The following is an 18,343-nucleotide window of genomic DNA, read 5'->3' as shown; positions in this document are numbered from 1 at the left end:
TTATAACAGACTTCTTGTTATCCAATCAAAATTTTCCACTGGCCATGTACAGTACATTGCTGTCCCATATCTGATAGATTAGGTTTTTTTGACAGTTTTTATCCCATTCTACCTCCATTATGGCCCTGCTGATGAGTAATTTGGCCCAAGCCTTTGTTCATTTTTTTCCCATTTGTTGTGCTCAAGTGATGATGCAGCTCAGTTATAAATAATGCAAACAAAACCGTTAAATTTCCATTACTTTTGGGGTTTTAACATTGAAATGAGACAGGAAGGGATGAATGAATGGAAGAAATCCATTTGGCACGATCTCCATTACCGACATGTTGTCTTGGATACCTAATAGCTTTTGGAAAAGTTGACTATCACTGGTACCATTAATAGCTTTGTTAAAAAAGATGAGACAAAACATTATTAAGATTTGCTTTTATGTGTTTAATGAGTTCGTGACAATGACTTTAATGAATTCAACACTCTGATTGCAGGGAAATGTATCTGCAATGAAATGATGCAACTGAAGATTTTTTTTTTCTTCTCATTTCTCAGTTAGAGAGAATTACATTAAGCATGATTGAGGTGTTCAAGTTGATGTTTAAAACTACTTAACAGAATTTCGTAATATACTCTGTATTAAATCTTAGTCATCACAGCCAAATTGGCAATGAAAACGCCTTTTTAGCATTAGGTATCTGTTTACAATTACCCTTTTACAATTAGGCTTCAGCTGTTTAGAGACAGAAACCCCTTCTATGAATAGACTCAAAGTAAAAGCTGAAGATTAATATCTAATTTATAATGTACTGCATCTGGCAGGTCCACCGAGTGAAGGCGAAAGAGCTGGATGACCTGAAGAGGAGTTACAAAGAGGGCATGGATGAGCTCAATACTCTACGCACTAAGGTTTGCCATACAGCTGAGTCATTTTAACATCTGCGTGAGCGCTCATGATATCCACTTCTCATTAGCCGAATGTGTTTGTGTGTCTGTTCTATAGTTAAAGTGTCTAGAGGACGAGCGTCCACGCTGGGAGGACGAACTGTCAAAGTACAGGGAGATCATCAACAGACAGAAAGCTGAGATTGGTCGCCAGAGAGAAAAGCTTGAAGAGATCACCGCGCTTCAGGATCAGCAAGAACGGTATCAGCACACACACACACACTCACACACTCACAGTACTTAAAGTAAAAGCGTGAGCCAGACACACAACAGCAGTAAGCGTGACGTTACACACCACCACACGCTGTGACGCTGAAAAGCAAAATCAATGTTATGCAGCATCTAAGGGGAAATGACTAAAAAACTATAAATTTGCACTGTCACATATATTAACACCAGCTTGTTCTTTTCTAATGTGTTACTCTAAATCATGGAGGTCAAGACACTCTATCATGACCTCATCATTTAATGCTATTGTCCGAAGATGGGGAAAAGTGTAAAACAAATTTAGTGACACTTAACTTTTGTTCAATATTTACTACAGTACATGAATTAGTGACATTTGTAAGTTCCCCTCAAGTGTGCTGCAGTGTGTTGTTAACTGAGCACAGTCTTCTCTGGCTGTAAATGTCAACATTCACTGGCAGAAAGTCTCAATAAAACTCACTGTAATATAATAACCAGATGCTTACGTGAGACATTAGTTTGGCATGTTTATTATTATTGACTTTTATTATGAATTTCAGCATCATGTGATTTCCACTACTCTGAAATCATAGTCCTACATTCTGTCTTCCAGAAATGTTGAGTGTACTGAATACCCCCAGAAGTTGTGACTTATTGTGTTACAGTGAATTATTTTGGCTTGCTCCAATCCCAGTCTTTTTTTGAGAAATAGTATACGTGTCTATTCAGGCTACATATCTGTGTGCATACTGTGTGTCGCTGCCACAACTCAGTAAAAGCTGGTCATCTGTGCACTTTTACACATCGCACTTCAACATCTGCTGCTGGCGGTCGGTTGCAGTTTGGTCTGTAAATACTGAAACATCACAGCAGCTAGTGTCCTGAAATACTTCTGAACAACACACTGAATCACCACCCGCCTGTGAACCCTTCTGGTTTCCTTTTTATTTCTCTCTCCAGCGTAAAGCAGCAAAGGGTCATCAATAGCTTATCTATTTTCATTAGCTAACGACACAGCTGGAACGCACAGATTATGCTCCACACTGCTGTTTACAGGATGTTATAGTTCAAAAACATATGTGCAAAATATACACATGTATTTTAAGACGTGTCAAAACCTTAAATAAGTCCAGCTGTGCATTGCATACTTTAGTTTAACTTACATGCCAGGTTCCATCTTGACTTATGCACCTGTGCTGCCATTCAGGCATAGTTGGTCTGATAGGACTGCACACTTTGTATATAGTTCATGTCTCTATTATTTTTTCATGTAGTTTTATCAGAGCATTCAAAGATAGGCCAAGGACAGATATAGCACACAGAACAGAAAGGGACTCAGGTCCCTCTGTGGGCGTGCAGCTCTTTCGGCCATGTGCAGATGATTTAATCGAGAAACTTCTACTTTTCCACTTATTAAAATGCTGCTTTGTGTGTGCCAGGGTGCCATAAGTGGGTGGCGCCAACCCAGATTAATTAATGCTAATCAAACTTTTGTTTGTCATATTTCTGACTGTCACTCTGAGCAGCGGGGAGTTTCTTCCACTGCTCGAAAAATCATTTTTAGCTATTTGCAAAGAACAAATCATTTGAAGCCACCATTTTTGTTGCAGAGACAACTTCATAACCAGTGAGGATTGTGACCTTCATCCTGACACATTATCTCTGATTTTTGATTTAATTTGGAGATTAGAATAAAACGTTTTCCAGTCATTTCAGCTCTCCTTTAAGTTCAGTGCCTTTGCAAAAATAATTGACTCATTTGAAGAAATAATCCGTTGGATATGATTGAAGCAAGTCTGAACTCTAACTGTCCTTTACGTCAGTAGTTTGTATTTTATCATATTGTTTTCTTTTATCTTACTGATTACTGTAATTTAATTTACTGTCATACTGTTCTCATTTAACGTCTCTGATGGTACACATTACGCACACACAATATAAAATTCATAGTGATATTCATTTTATGTAAGCTGCTCTCTTTGTTAACACCCTGTCAATATTATTATTTTCCATGCAGTGACAAACAAGAGATCACATCTCTTCGCGAGGAAGTGGACAGTTTGACCAACCAGATGTCTGACCTCCACCGTGACGTACAAGGCAGTAGGGAGCGTGAGGCTGAGTTATTGGGCTTCACTGAAAAACTGAGCAGCAAGAATGCCCAGCTCCAGTCAGAGAGCAACGCGCTGCAGTCTCAGCTGGATCAGCTCTCCAGTAGCTTCACAGAGCTCCAAGCAAGGCTGGAGGAAAGCAACGGGCTACTAGATGACAAGGTCAGGAACTTTGAGCATACATGGTGAAATATATCCATATCAATAACCCTAGGCGTATCAACATATAAAGGATACGTGACTGAAAGCAACTTGCTTGTAATAGCTAAATTGAATTTGCTAAAAATTCTGTCTCAATTAAGGCCTTCACAAAAGTCTGATTTTTAGAAATATTGTGATTGTAATGTCGGTTGTTGGTCTCAGTTTAAAGATATCCTCATCTTTTTTTTAATCAAATCTCAAGTAGAAACAAATGTACTAAAAAGTGAGTTGTGCTTTTGACACTCTCATTAAAGCTGAATTTCTGACCTAGAACACACTTTGTCCCTGAATAGTGATATTGTCAATAATCTCTGAGGCTGTGAACTTTCTTTTTGGAACAAGCCACCATCATTCATGGCTGTTATTGCATTATTCCTAACCTTTTTCTTTTGTCTTTATTAATCCTGCAGTCACGACAGCTGAAACGGGAAGAGATGCTGAGGCAGCAGGAGGTGCAGGGCCTCCAGGAGGAGCGGGCAGCACTGCAGACAGAAGTGACCCAACTGAAAACACGAGTAGAAGAGCTGAGGGATGAGCTGGTGACTCAGAAAAGGAAACAAGCTGCCAACATCAAGGATCTGACGAAACAACTCACTCAAGGTTAGGAAACAACCTAACAGTGTATTTCTACACAGTGGCTGCATCATGCCACTAATCTAGTATAATCCAAATGAATGTGACTGTGTTATTACAGAATATAGTGAAGCTTAAAAAAAACACATTCAACTTCAGTTTTATGTGTCAGATATTTAGGAAACATTTTTATAGGAAATGGCAAAAAAGCACTCTGCTCTACCAAGGTGCCCATTGTGTTCATGTTATGTTCATATTCAGATTTAGTTTTCGATGCATACATATTACAAGTGATGGATTTCTTTTTTCACACCCTCTAGTTTTGCTTCACCGTTATGCTTATGCCTCTGCCGCAGTGAGAGTCTTGGGCGGGCATTATGTTTTTGGGTTGTCCTTCTTTCCCATTCTCATGAACGTGACATCTCAGGAACGCCCGGTGGGAATTTATTACATCTAGCACAGACATCCACTTGGACTCAAGGATGAACTGATTTGGTGGTTGAAGGTCAAACTGTATATCTTCTACTAAATTCTTTCAAAAACTTCACTACATATATTATATGAATCTGGACAGACATGGGCTGATTGCCGCAGGTATCCAACTGCGAGGTGATTTTTCTATTTATAGAAAATGACTCTGTTGAGAGATTTTACAGGCTATAGTGTCCGGCCATACCTGTAGATAAAGAGACAATACAGGGTGATAAGAAGGAAGGGAGGTGGGACTGTACGGATAGGAGCTGTGCTTAGAGAGCTAATGTTCCTCCCATGCTGGGATTATAAAGCCTATTATAAAACCTCTTGCTCCTACTTGGTTCTCCGGGCACACGCAGTAACCTTAAGGCATGACCTTTAGCGCTGTTATCTTGTATGCACATGCTTTTGTGGAATGTAGGACGAACCAGTCATTTTCCTTAGGAGAGCCTGTGATCAGTTTTAGTCAAACTTGTTTCTACTGTTTTAGTAAAAATACTGTGTAAGGTTTGCTTAACATGCTCTCCTCCTCAAACCAGCCTGCATTCAGGTAGACACATTTACTCATTGACTCAATCAGTCAGTTCAGTCAGTGAATTTGTAAGAATTCATACACAGTTCACTTGGCTGTAGTAGTATGTTTTCAAGTTATTATTTCAGTCATTTTTGTCTGTTTTTCTCACACAAGACCAGGTGATTTTTTTTTTGTTTTTTTAACTAGTTGAGGAAGGAGGAAGCCAGGAAGGAAGTTAGTTGATTGAGAGAACATTTTCAAATCTGTTAAAACTGATCATCAAGTAAAAATGCTTCCTCATTACAGTCTTGACTTTCCTTTATATATAAGAACTGAGTATTCATTGTTTATTTGACGAAGCTCAGTTAATGCAATACAGGTGAATTTTTCAGTTTCAGAGTTTCCAGCTTTCTCTGCAATAAACCTGGAAAAGTAATCCTTTCGACAGTCACAGTTTCTATGTGTATATTAGTGAGTGAGTAAGTTAACTGTGAGCTTAGTTTTCCTCCATTTTCTTTCAGCAGTCCAACAGATTCCTCAATCAGCCCTTAATCTCATTAGCAATAATTAGCAATGTCAACAATCAATTTCCCCCAATAGGTATTTTTTTCTGTAAACACTTTTCTATTCAGTTCACATATTCTCTTCTTCTACAGCCCGTAAGAGACTGGAGCATGTTGAGAACGGAGGCTGCGACCGAGATGTCAGCAGCATGGGGAGTCGATCCAGTTCCTCAGGTACAACTTCTGAAATCGTGAATGTTTTTTATTACACTGTATAGTAGGGTCATAAAAGGGGTTCATGTATTCATTTTGTTTTAGTGCGTTAGTCTAATGAGGCAATTTTCGGGCTCTATGCTTAATGAAATCCAAGTGAAAAGGCAATCTAATTTGTTCCCTTTTTTATTATAGAAAATAACCGCTCACGGCTAGTTGTTACATGACCAAAGTCCCATCAATAGTTTTTCTAACTGTATCTCGAACTTTCATCCCCTTTTTTTTATTCATCAGGCTCCTTGAATGCACGCCACGGTGGGAGCAGTGGTGTTGAAGAGCGGTCACCAGAGAGCCAGTCTGGTCCTTCAGTGGTTGTCGTGGACAGCTTCCCAGAGGTGGACAAAGCTGTGCTAGTGGAGCGCATCGTCCGTCTGCAGAAGGCACTGGCTCGCAAGCAGGAAAAAATTGAGTTCATGGAGGATCACATCAAGCAGCTGGTGGAGGAGATCCGTAAAAAGACCAAGTGAGTGGCACGGACCAAAGTGCAGGCGGCAGAGAAAGAGATATGATGGGGAAACCTTGTGGTATTTTTTTTCACTGCAGTATAGAATGTCGCGTTGGATTTCAGTGAGCAGTTTGATCAGCATTGAACGTTGAAGGTTGAAGTGGAGCTAACATTTCTAACTGCGACTAAAGATTGGTGACACACTAAAGATTGGTGTTTCAAAATCTACATTGCACCAAACTCAGCAATGTTACGGTGGTAATGCAGTTCGGCTAAAGGTCTGAGCACTTTGACTTTTTTAGTGGATTAAAAAAAAAAAACTACAACCAGCAACCACTAAACTCCATTACTCAATGTATTGGAGTTGTTATAACATCTCATGTGATAAGAAAAATTACTCAAGTCTACTCAAAGGCCAAAAATGATAACGCACAATACACCTTAAATAGAGCGCTTGGCTTCATTTCAAATCTAATCATTATTAAGGAATTTATTCAGCATTTTCTTTCATTTGAAAAACTGCTTAGGCACACCATACCTCACTCCTCCTATTTAACATTGCTTCCACTGACCTTGACAGACAGTATATGCTAACACCCAAAGTTTATGACCCCTACCTCCCGCTGTGGCTCTCTCATCGTTAAGTTCGTACCTATGCAAACACTGCAGTTCTGATTCGTGATAAACTTCATCCGAAGCTATTTATAGTTAAGTCGATATGAGAAAGAATTTATTATTATGGATCCTTGGTGATTTTAAATCCATATTCATAGCCATCATCAAAGCTGAATAGACAGTGTGAAGGACATTAGTGCTATCTTTAATCACATCACCACTTCTGATATAGTTTAGGCTTTGAAGTGAAATGCGGACCTGTGCTAAGGTACTGTAAAATGGGTTATGGGGGTTTTCCACAAAGATGGATTTCTCTTTAATGAGTAAAATGATTGAAATCTTGATTGATCGGTAAAGATTATTCCAAACTGATTTGTTGTAGTTCTGCAACAGATTCTCTTGATGATATTCATTTACAGTGTGCTGAGATATCCAGCCAACTTCATTCATCCTATTTGGATAATCTCTTCTTTCCCACTTCTCATTTGTTTCCCAGCTTTACACTCAGATTGAATCATTAGCCTCAACCTACATTCAAGAGTTAAAATTGAGGACGATTCCCACGGTTGCTGTGCTAAATTTAGCTACTGTAAAATCTCATCTAAGCGGGGGAAGTTACACTATACAGAATGTGGATGTGAATTTGTCCTTTTTGCCTTTCTGTCCCTATCCCTCCAGGACAGCATGGTGAACTCTCTAACAGTAAGCCTGAAGCAAGTGGTGAATACAAAGGCAGAGATGTGGAATCAGTGGCTTAGGGGGGGTCCCTGACAAAGGACAGTTAGTGGTAGAAACTCAATATGCTAATTAGATTTATCTTACCACATCCATACCAAAATAACAACCATCTACTCTGTTTTTTTGTCATGCTCTATCAGTGTTTTTGCATCTTTTATCTCATTTACTACTTAACTATGGCAATCATTTACTTCCTGTGTGTAACCACAATTTCCCAAAGCCTGCAGGGGTCCAAATTGGTGGGGATTTTTCAGGTTCAACATATTTTTTCCCAAAGAATCATAGTTGGAGGACTTCTACAAATTCAATTGGCAAGAAATTCTCCCAGTTAAATAATCAATATAAAAGATGAAATGTTTTATGAATGTATGGTTAGTTCTTTAATAAAAAGTCAAAAGTTCAAAAGCTTGGATACATAGAAACTCAAGGTGAGAAGTAAACTACAAACTACAACTCCAAAGGAACATTCCCGTAGGAAGACATGCAATCACAGAGCTTATAATTCTGTTACATGCACAGCTAGCGGCACGTGGAAATTTAATATTATGCTGATGAGAAAGCTAATAATGCTTCTGGGTTTATTCTGAATTAATTCAGCAACTGTGACAATGTGTTTTGTTCCAAATTGCCACATCAAAGTTTGAATTTGCTGCCAGTCAGATTCGTACCTCTGACTGGCCTTTGCAACACTCAGGACTCAACACACAGGATTTCTGGGAAAATGCATTCCCTCTTTCTATGTACATTAAGGATATCATTAAAGCAAACATTTGAAATTGGAATGCAGAGTGGTGAAAAGGTATTTCTGGAACCAACAGCTCCTCCTGCTTTGCAATTCTAGTGCTGCATTGCTGTTGTATGACGGGTCACTGGCTGCACTCTTCATATATCTGATTAGCAGTAAATGAGCCAAAACATGCAGAAACAGCAGCATAATCCTTCAAGGGCAATGATGTCTGTCCTTCAACCCCCCACACCTGGCCATTATGACCATTAAGTTTAAATGATCCATTCATGTGACTTGAATTAAAATGCTGCCCATACAAACCAGATGAGATAAAAGCAGGAGGAGGCCTTCTGTACAGGAGGTGTAGATGGCTGCTGATCCAGAGTGCAGTGTTTTGGGGGTTTTTTTACATGTTGCAAAGACATGGCTCCATCATCATACTCATTATTGCCTTTTAAATTAAGAGGTTTTCGGACCTACATCTTTCTAACCTGATGTACCAGATGGTTTGTTACATAGAACCATCTGAGAAGTCGTCCATGGTAACTGTTTGGAAAAGACACTTTCAAAAAATACTCGCCAAGTGATTGGACAAACCATCATCAACCGTCTCTCACCATCTGTAACAGGCTATCACTTCTTGTTGTCACACTTAAACCGTGCCTGTAGAGGCCAGTAGTTCTAGGGCGCTGATTGGTCCGAACCATTGGTGCTTCGGACACAAGGGCAAAACTCAAAGCCTGATAAGATGGATTCTCGTGTGATCTCGTGATTCTTGCTTGATCTTGCGAATCCAGCTGCCTAATCCTAATCCTCTTCTTTTTCTCTCTTGCTACTTTTGAGGAACAAGGTTTAGTCACCCAAGGAACTGAACTTTGTAATGGGTGCCATGAAACGCGTGCGACAGCTGTGCTGTACCCAGAATTGCAGCCCTCACTTCATGCATGCTTGACTTGCTGCCCTCATTCCTCACACTCACACTGTTGGAGGGGTTTACAAAAAAGAGAACATATTACTTATTAATTGAAAAATAAGTTATGGCTAAGTCTGGCTTATTTTTCAACTTGATGCTCACCTCCCTGCTTCCTCCGCCGACCCGTGCATGCCATTCAGCACACCATGTGGCCACATCTTTAATTTCTGTCACTTTTTTGTTTTTACTAAACACTGTCGTGATGGAACTGGAGTCCAAATATGGACCTTTGCAAGTCTAGTCAGAGGTAAGTCCTGTTGTATGTGTGTGCAAGCCCAGGTGTTTGTGTGTGTTAGTGTGGGACGGGTTATTTATGATGTTAGCTTCTTTGTACTGTTTCCATAGCTACTATATCATTTCTTCTTTTTTTTTTTTTTGCACCATAGATTTAGTTGGTTTGTTAGTATGATATGCATACACAACACCGTACAGTTCTTAGCTTTATGTAGTGCATAAATGTTGGGTTGACTTCTGTGAAAGACTTTTTAACAAAGAAAGAAAACACATTAAATACTGTTTGTAATATACGAATATAATGTATCAAAGATAGCTGTGCACTGATTCTTTATCTCCACACAAAGTGCAAGCAAGAGCCAATACTAAGAGGTGCTATGATGGATCAGAATTCAGGTTAAAAATTATATCAGATGTGATCCTTCCTTTTTCTTCAGTGTATACTCCGTCAGCATATTTAATATCTTCATTCCAGGGAAAATGCTGATAAATGATTTTGCATTCTGTGTTAAGGACACTGAGCCTCCTCTGTATACAGTAGTAACTATTTATATCAATGCAAGTCTGGTGTGAAATGTCTTTAACAGAAGTCGCTGGCATGTTTTCAGTCCTCCCAAGACCTCTTTCACATCATATTCACCTGAAAAAATGTATGTACTTTTTCAATCTCTTTGTCCAAAACTGAATGACTAACCTAAGTAAACCCTCTGTGCTTAACATGAGTCACCATTTTAAAATAAATAGAATTGCCTAAATTACATCCATAAAGTTATTAACTCATTACGGACCGGTAGATTGTGTAACCGTACAGAGCAGTTCTGTCTGGCACACCTTAAAGGATAACTTAACACCAGACTGAAAAGCAGTGTTTTCCTGTCGGGAACACCCAGCGGTGGCCAGAGGTGTGGTCTGTCTCACTTGTAACCGCTTGTAACAACATCCCATGGTGACGTAACGTGATACGCTTTTACATCACGCTGCAAGACGAGACGTGAAACCACTGGAGGTCAGCAAAAAACAAGATTCTCAAAGGGTGTTAAGTCACTCTTTAAGACACAAGACTCAAAGCACAGGAAGAGCATTATTGTTGAAGACAAACTATTTTACAAATCATTTTAATTTTTGGTATTAATGTTATTTTTAAGTGCTTTGCATTGTTGAATACTAGATGGTGATGATTGGTGGTAATTGTAGCAGTAGTAGTAGTAGTAGTAGTAGTAGTAGTAGTAGTAGTAGTAGTAGTAAGTAGTAGTAGTAGTAGTAGTAGTAGTAGTAGTAGTAGTAGTAGTAAGTAGTAGTGTGTATTCACTTGTCTTTTATCTCTGGCTAGCGAAACACTGGTTTTTACTTGGTGGAAGTCAGAATCTCACTGCGGTAAGGGACGTTCCTCTGATCAGTGCTCATCCTGTGCAATTAACCAGCTCCACAAACTCACTCTCAGACACTTCCTGAATTTTAAAATGAATATAACCTTGAGTGAGAGTTGCTGTGTCTTGTTTCCACACATTGGGTATAGTTTCAGGTGTTGTGAGCAGCTTAACAATATTGCATACCGACCCATTTTAAGAGATCTACAGAAGGTGCTTCACTCCTTCCATGGAACACCACAACTTTTTCAACCTGCTCACACATACACACACACTTGAGTCTTGATAGTACAAGACTAGCTCAAAACCATGTCTATGGCTGGAACATGTATGACACAGGAAGTGGCAACACTCAGCAGAGGCACATGACCAATGAAGTTACTTTGATCGACCAATGATATATAACTATATTTATAGGACTGAACCCTGTAGTCCAGCCTAATAAGAACAGTGGCAATTCCAATAGCTTTGTAGTTCATATTAACCACCTACATGCTTCTTTTATCTTTGACACCTAGTAGCCCGAGCATCCTCAATCTTACAGCCAAAACAATACCATAAATGAGTTCCACACATTAAATTCCTTAATCTTCTCCTTTCATTTGAAAAGTGCTTTGTATTATTCTCTTTTGTTGCATTGTTAGAAAAAAGGTTAAAATGTATGAGTCAGTAATGAATTGAAATGACAGTGGGAACTCTCTGGATGTGTTTTCCTTTTAATTGAAACACTTGTCCGTGTTCTCTTGGCTTCGCTTGGAAAATTGGGACAAGAAAAAAGTTTCGAGCTGTTAAGCTAATGAATTCTCCTCTCTACCTCTTCACTGACACAAACAGAGCTTAACCACAACACTTTATTATTTAGATGAAAATGTATAATGAACATGATTTATCGCACTCTCTCTCTCTGTGTCTCTTGTACATTCACACTCAGGCACGCAGTTGATTAATTGAATCCTGGCAACCCATTCTAGCGCCGCCGTTTTCATTACCTTTCCTTCTCTGACTCGCTCAATAATAATCTTTCTAAATATGGCTGAATGTGTCCCATGCATATGAGTTCAATAAGCCATCCCACTGGAATTTACTATTCAAGAAACGTCTGCTGCTTTTGCCGCTGGAGACGTTTTTATTGCTCTTTTGGAGCTCTCCACGCTCCCACCTATAAATCCCAGTTTCTCCATTTTCTTTGCTCAACAGTCTCCAGCTGAGGATACGCATTCACTCCGTTTCTCCTCCCTTTTTTTTTTCTTTTTTTTTTTTTCTTTTTGAAGCGTAGCGATTGACTCATCTTCTCACTTTCCTCCCCTTCCTCCCCACAGAATTATCCAGAGCTACGTGCTAAGAGAAGAAACAGGGGCCCTCTCATCAGAGGCGTCAGATATAAACAAGGCCCACTTGAGCCGGCGGGGAGGCATCATGGCTTCGCTTTACACCTCCCACCCGGCGGACAGCGGGCTGACCCTGGACCTGTCGCTGGAGATCAACAGGAAGCTCCAGGCTGTGTTGGAGGACACGCTGCTGAAGAACATTACCCTCAAGGTAAGAGTTCTTCCCAGCAGGCATCACATCCTGCTGATATTGAACTGTACATGCAGGGAACTGATTTATATAACATGATATTATTGATGATGTGGTGTTATTCAAGGCTTCTTAATGAGAAGTGAGCGTGTCTTAGTTGACTTAAGTAGGTCAGTGTCACGCTCTGTCTTTGGAGTCTCTCAGCCTGATGTGAAGTGACTATCGAAGTGCACCATAAAAAACACGATTAGTTAAATGCAAATACAGAAAATGCAAATACAGAAAGTTCATCTTAGGCCAGTCAAATAACAATTTAGTGTATGAAAACGCACATTAATTACTAAAATTATGCACTCCTAATTAATACAGCTCTCAAAGCGTTCTGTTGTCTTAGCACTTCACTTTGCCCTTCAGTCTTGCTGATACTGTTCTTTTTTGCAAAGTTGTTTTTTTTTTGCCCTTGAGAGCCTATTTAAAAAATGCTCATGCTTTTTGAGTCAGTCATCATAAAACTGTGTCTAAATATAGTCCGGGTCTTACATTTTACTGTAATTTAGCATTAAATGGTTTATTAGTGTCACACACATTCACTCAGCTAATAGCAATGACCTTTTTTGTTTGTTTTTCATACTGAACATTTCCCTGACTTCATATAAGCCCTCACATCTACCCAGGAGACTACATGATCCCTGCTTAAAGCTGCAACTTGCCTTTACTTCCTTTATCAGTTAAATATGTTGACTATTTTCTTGATTAATCAATGAGTCATTTAGTCTAACCAGAAGACTTAGCCTCATGCAGAGGCAGTAGCTTATCTTCCTCTCAAATCAATTTACTGTCTATCAGAGAGCAAAGCTTGATAATCTGTTTTGTGATTGTGTAATTAATCTTTGATGAAACATTTTAGATGTGGTCTCAAACATTACCAATACCTTGAACTGATCTGAAGCAAATCCTGTCAACAAATCGTCTAGCTTTCTAAAAATTGACATTACTGCTTGAATGCTTGCCAGAGAAAAGATTTTGAACCCAGTTTTAAGTTAATCTTGTGTGGTGGTGTAAAGACTTTGTTACAAACAACAAACAAACAAAGTGCTTAAGAACATAAAAAATTAAACATTTAGATGGGTTTTTAGCTGGCATCATTTAGGCACATTCGGTACAAACAGAAATAGCACAATTAAGAATGAGAAATGAATATTGTCTTAACAGCTTCACTTAAGCAAAAACACAGAGACCGTAATAAAATCCGACACTGCTGGGGTCCTGATTTAAATCCAGAAAAGGTCCTTTGTTGCACATCATTCCTGATTTCTCTCTTCCTCCCCTCATTTCCTATCATCTCTCGACTCAATAACCATAAAATCCCTTTAAAATATTACAAACACTTCAGTGTGACAATACAAGTGTGGAACAAAAGTTGAATCATACAAGGCAGTGTGATTGTCAGGACAGAGCTCACCAGGTTGTCTCAGCCAGATTAACATTAAACTGTGGTCTAATTAAGATCCTGCATTATTAATACTTACATTAATTAAGGAAATTGTACCTCACTATAATTGAGATGTGTTTTTATTCCTCACCAGCTCGTGACCTGAAGTAGCTGATTTAGCTGATACTCACAGTAGTCCATCCTAAAGCCCAAATGTGTGTGTGTGTGTGTGTGTGTGTGTGTGTGTGAGAGAGAGCTTTGTCCAGCTTCCATTTGTGCACCTGAGGGTTGCTTTTCTTTTTTTTTTCTGGATTAATGAATTGAATTGGGATTTCAACCAAACCAATTTTGGGACATGTTAGTGGTAAATGAATGAATCCGTTCCACTTCTCAGCTCTCGGTTTACAACAGCAGTCGATCCTCGAGAGGTGATGTGTCCAGATGGTGCACTCTACCCATAAGAAAATGTGGCACCAGGACTGAGGCAGCCTGTTGTGATTAGTTTATTTGAACTCCAATGAAATATGCAAATTTCTGTGGTTCCACTTACATTCACCACCCAGCTGTGTCCATGCATGCCTGAACCATAATGTCCCTGGATTGGATAAACTTATATTTACATGGGTTTTGTCAGTGCATGTAAATTTTAACATCAAATCTTGGGTTGATTTTTTTTATATTTATTTATTTAACCCCAAGTGTTTTCATTTTAGCACACGTTATTATTTGAACAACATGGCACAGTTTTTGGCATTTTTTCCTTGATAAATGTGAGGTTGACACATGAGAGTCTGTCCTGATTTCACCTTGCGTCTGCTGTCCATCTTTTTTTTGGCCACTATGTGACAGCAACATTAGCTGTAAACGCAACACTGGCCTATATTCACCTTTTTTATAAAATCATTATGGCTTGTGTTTCTGTCCACCTGAGGAATGAAAGGTCCAATATTACTCTTAATAACTCTCCTTTAGCTCTGTTTTTGGTCTCTTGAGGTAAATAGATGCTAATTGCTCCACCATGTCCACCAGCTACATGTAGTTGCTAACATTGATTTCCTGCCATTTAGTGCTCTGCAAGTAGCTTACAGTGGTTTCTTAGAGCTTTTTTTTTTTTTTCCAAAAATGGCTACCTGCTTCTGCTGAAATCAACACTGACGAGAGTGGTAAAAAAGAGCTGAAAGTGCTGAAGAGAGCTGTGGAGTCTGATTTTTATTTGAGTTTGCCCCTACAAGCATCCAATTTCACATGACACGTAGTCATTTGATATATTGTTCCTAGGAATACTATCAGGAATCACTGTCCAGTACCTGCTTTATATAACTTAACATTAACCTATATGTCACCATGTCTACATATTTGAAGGTGTCCAACTTGTGGGTTAAAAAAGGTTTTACAACACTCATTAAAGCTTTCAATGCATTCATATAAACCAGAAGAGCACAAATGTGTTACTATCCTGCCTGCATGAGTGATAACAGCCTCTTTGATATTTGTCTATTTTCTTAATGAGCACGTTTCTTTACATGGGGCCATCAATGCTTTTATTATGTATTTTTATATTTTGCAAACAAGCATCTTCCTATTCTCTCTGTTGTGTGAAACTTATCTTAAAGCCACTCTGTGTAAAAACTAAATGAGATAATAAATTGGTAATGTCGGAGAATAATGTGGGCAGCAGCTTTTCTTTCTGTGGATGACAGATGATTGGCAGAAAGCAGGACGTAATGATATATGAAGACTCAACAAAGGACAATAAAAACAAATTAAGGCTTCAAGTTTGTTGTGATGGATAATCTGGCTGCGACAATTTTCTAGTCTGTAATGATTTTTTTTTTCATACTGTATTATAAGAATGAATGGTCACAAATAGCTTCTTAAGTTCTAAAGAGGAGGCGCTGCTTTTCTTCAACCACTCTATACAGAAAGTAAAAGCCAGAGGCAACCTTTTTGAAATCAACATTATTGTTTTAATTTCAGTACACTTTCTGAATATTTCAAAGACAAAAATGCTTTTCTTTTTTGTACTATTGCATGTATACAGGTATCCACACTAATCCACCTCTCATGAATTCATGCTTTAATGTTGCATTTGAGTCATAAAATCTTTTCTGATTCCCAGGAGAACCTGCAGACGCTTGGTGCAGAGATTGAGAGGCTTATAAAACAGCAGAGAGACCCCAGGGACGAAGCAAGGAGGAAGTGACACAACCACGGCCGGGAGAGAGAGGAAATAAAAGGACCAATAACTATTTAAGGGATCTCCAACCCGCCATTTTTGAAGTAGACACACTCGTACATATGAAGGAACAATTGTAAATGTGTCAGTAGCACCTAAGGTTGCTTTTCTTGAACTCTGTTTGGTGAATGTGTCTCGACTTACTTGAGCAGTCACTAGTCCATCTACATTGTGCCACATCTGTTTCCTCCTTCGACATGAGGAATCTTCCTCTGGCAAACATCTGTCTCCTCTGAGACATACCAAGATGAACATTTGGGCCTGTTGCTTCAAACTCTAGACTCTGACTGCCTTGTAAATGGATTGACTGAAGATGCCATAATTCTGAATGTATCGCAAGTTCTATCTGGAAATTTAGAAAACACTGATTTACCAATGATTGTTCACATAAGAAAATGGAAAAGGCAAAAGAATTTGTTCCCTGCAAATTTAAAGTCTCCTGGTACATTTCTGTCCTCACAGCGGCTCTGCAGTGAACTGAGGTGAGATGATCATCGCCCAGCATGCGCTCTCGACTCGTCTCCTGATGTCCGTCCGCCAATAAGCCAAATGTATTATTGAAAGGCTGCTTCTTCAGCTCGACATCATTACACAGCACTCCATATGTGAAGCAAAAATGGAAAAACAAACAGATGTACCACCTGCATCTTTTCATCGCCTTTTGCTCTGCACAGCACCTGCAACCAGGCTGGTGAAGCAAGGTGCCTCATATCAGCAGAACCACCCATCTGTGTGACACCGGTGCTATGACTTGAGGAAACAGACTGTTTCTTTGCAGTGTTCCATGCAACCAACAGCACTATGCCACCCAACTCTGAAGATGCTTAAAATTGAAGAAAATGTATGAGAAATATAATATCATGCTAAGGTTGAAATGTAGAGCTGGTCTTTAGTTTGGCCATTTTGAATGTGTAATTGTAATTTATTAATTTTTGTTGAAATAGATTTTTTTTTTCAGCGTGTCTGATTCCCTTTCTATTTTTTTATTATTGTATGTTTTCTTTTGAGAAGGATATTCTTTTAGAAAATTTTCATCTTTGCTCTTAAATGAAACGAATCCTGCAATGAATACCTCAGGCATTTTTTGTTTTTTCCTCCCAAATCTGTTTTAAATGTTCTAGTTGTTCAATATTACCAACCTGTAACAACTGCAGATGTTTCAGCCTCCTGAAAAGTGGCTTGTTGCTGCAGCATCATTGGCATTCAACTCTTTTCAGCTTTAACAGCTTGTAGAAACTTTCTTTTGCACCGTGTGCAGAGCATGATCAGGTGGGGAAAAGACTTAAATGTTAAGGTATTTCTGTCACACTCCTCTTTTCCTTTTTATTTGTAGTGTCACCGGGTCCGTTGAAGTACATCCAGTGTAGAAGGATTTGAGGAGAACAGGACATCTGTAGCTGTAGCTCAGAAAAGTCTACAGATTTATATCCAGGGACAAAGTGCAATGCTGTTCCTTTCCATTTATTTTTTTTTCTGAATGTGTTAGTGTGCCAGTATACTGTTCTGTTTGTATGTCTGGGTTTATGCTTGTGTATGTGCAACATACAGTACTGTACGACTGTGCCGTTGTTTCGCATATTTAGAAACATCCAAATAATGTGTGTGTTTATGCGCCTGCGTGGCTACATGTGTGCCTTTTTTTTTTTTTTTGGTTACCTCTCAAGCTTTCATGTTTACCTTGTGTGTACATACTCGAGCCGTCAGGGCTTACAGGCCTTCACCAAGTTGACCATGAAGTTTGTTCCCTCCAGAGGGGTAAACATGATTTGCATTTAGACCAGAGTCTGACAGCCACATGAACACGCACACACCTGCAGCTCTGTACCTGTCCGCTATGCTGCTCACAGGGAACACAATAAGGCTTCTCTTTCTCATTCACAGCTGTTTGAGAGAGTGTGTGTGTTTGCACTACAAACACATAGGATGAAGGGTATATCGAGCCAGGTCAATCCACCAATTGTAAAGTTTCTTCTGTCTTTATTTGATCTGACTGTAGAAGCTGTCACAACAGCGTCCACCCCCCCCCCCCCCCCCCCCCAAAATCAGAAAGGGGGTTTTATGGGTCATGAATGGTTGCAGGCGGATCCCCTTCCAGTGCACCCTGAGGCGATGTTGACACGGCCCACTACGTGAATAGAGATGAAAGTTTCCAGGATTGAGGTCATGGACTCCCTAAAGCCTTGGTGCTGCTGCAGAGGGTGCTCAGTGTTTGATGTAGCAAACTGATTTCTTTGCAACGTGGGATCAGTAAATAAACTAACAGGCAGCAAACCTGGTGATTACATCT

At 39.4% G+C, this 18,343-nt stretch overlaps 1 protein-coding gene across 1 annotated transcript in view; it reads left to right on the top strand.

Annotated features, from left to right (window-relative positions):
- ccdc186 (coiled-coil domain-containing protein 186) overlaps positions 1-18,078 on the top strand; it is a 29,737-nt gene extending 11,659 nt beyond the window's left edge. Inside the window, exons 9-16 of the mRNA XM_053340724.1 lie at positions 814-900; positions 995-1,137; positions 3,140-3,395; positions 3,845-4,034; positions 5,652-5,732; positions 6,006-6,234; positions 12,190-12,409; positions 15,940-18,078. Coding sequence (XP_053196699.1) covers positions 814-900; positions 995-1,137; positions 3,140-3,395; positions 3,845-4,034; positions 5,652-5,732; positions 6,006-6,234; positions 12,190-12,409; positions 15,940-16,023 — 1,290 coding nt within the window. The 3' untranslated portion in view covers positions 16,024-18,078. The remainder of the gene's footprint in view (positions 1-813; positions 901-994; positions 1,138-3,139; positions 3,396-3,844; positions 4,035-5,651; positions 5,733-6,005; positions 6,235-12,189; positions 12,410-15,939) is intronic.
- Positions 18,079-18,343: the final 265 nt, after the last annotated feature.

Source organism: Scomber japonicus, chromosome 20 (genome assembly GCF_027409825.1).
Source record: "Scomber japonicus isolate fScoJap1 chromosome 20, fScoJap1.pri, whole genome shotgun sequence".
Classification (NCBI taxonomy): domain Eukaryota; kingdom Metazoa; phylum Chordata; class Actinopteri; order Scombriformes; family Scombridae; genus Scomber; species Scomber japonicus.
Note: the sequence above shows the minus strand (reverse complement) of the source record. Positions and strands in the feature narration are given on the sequence as shown.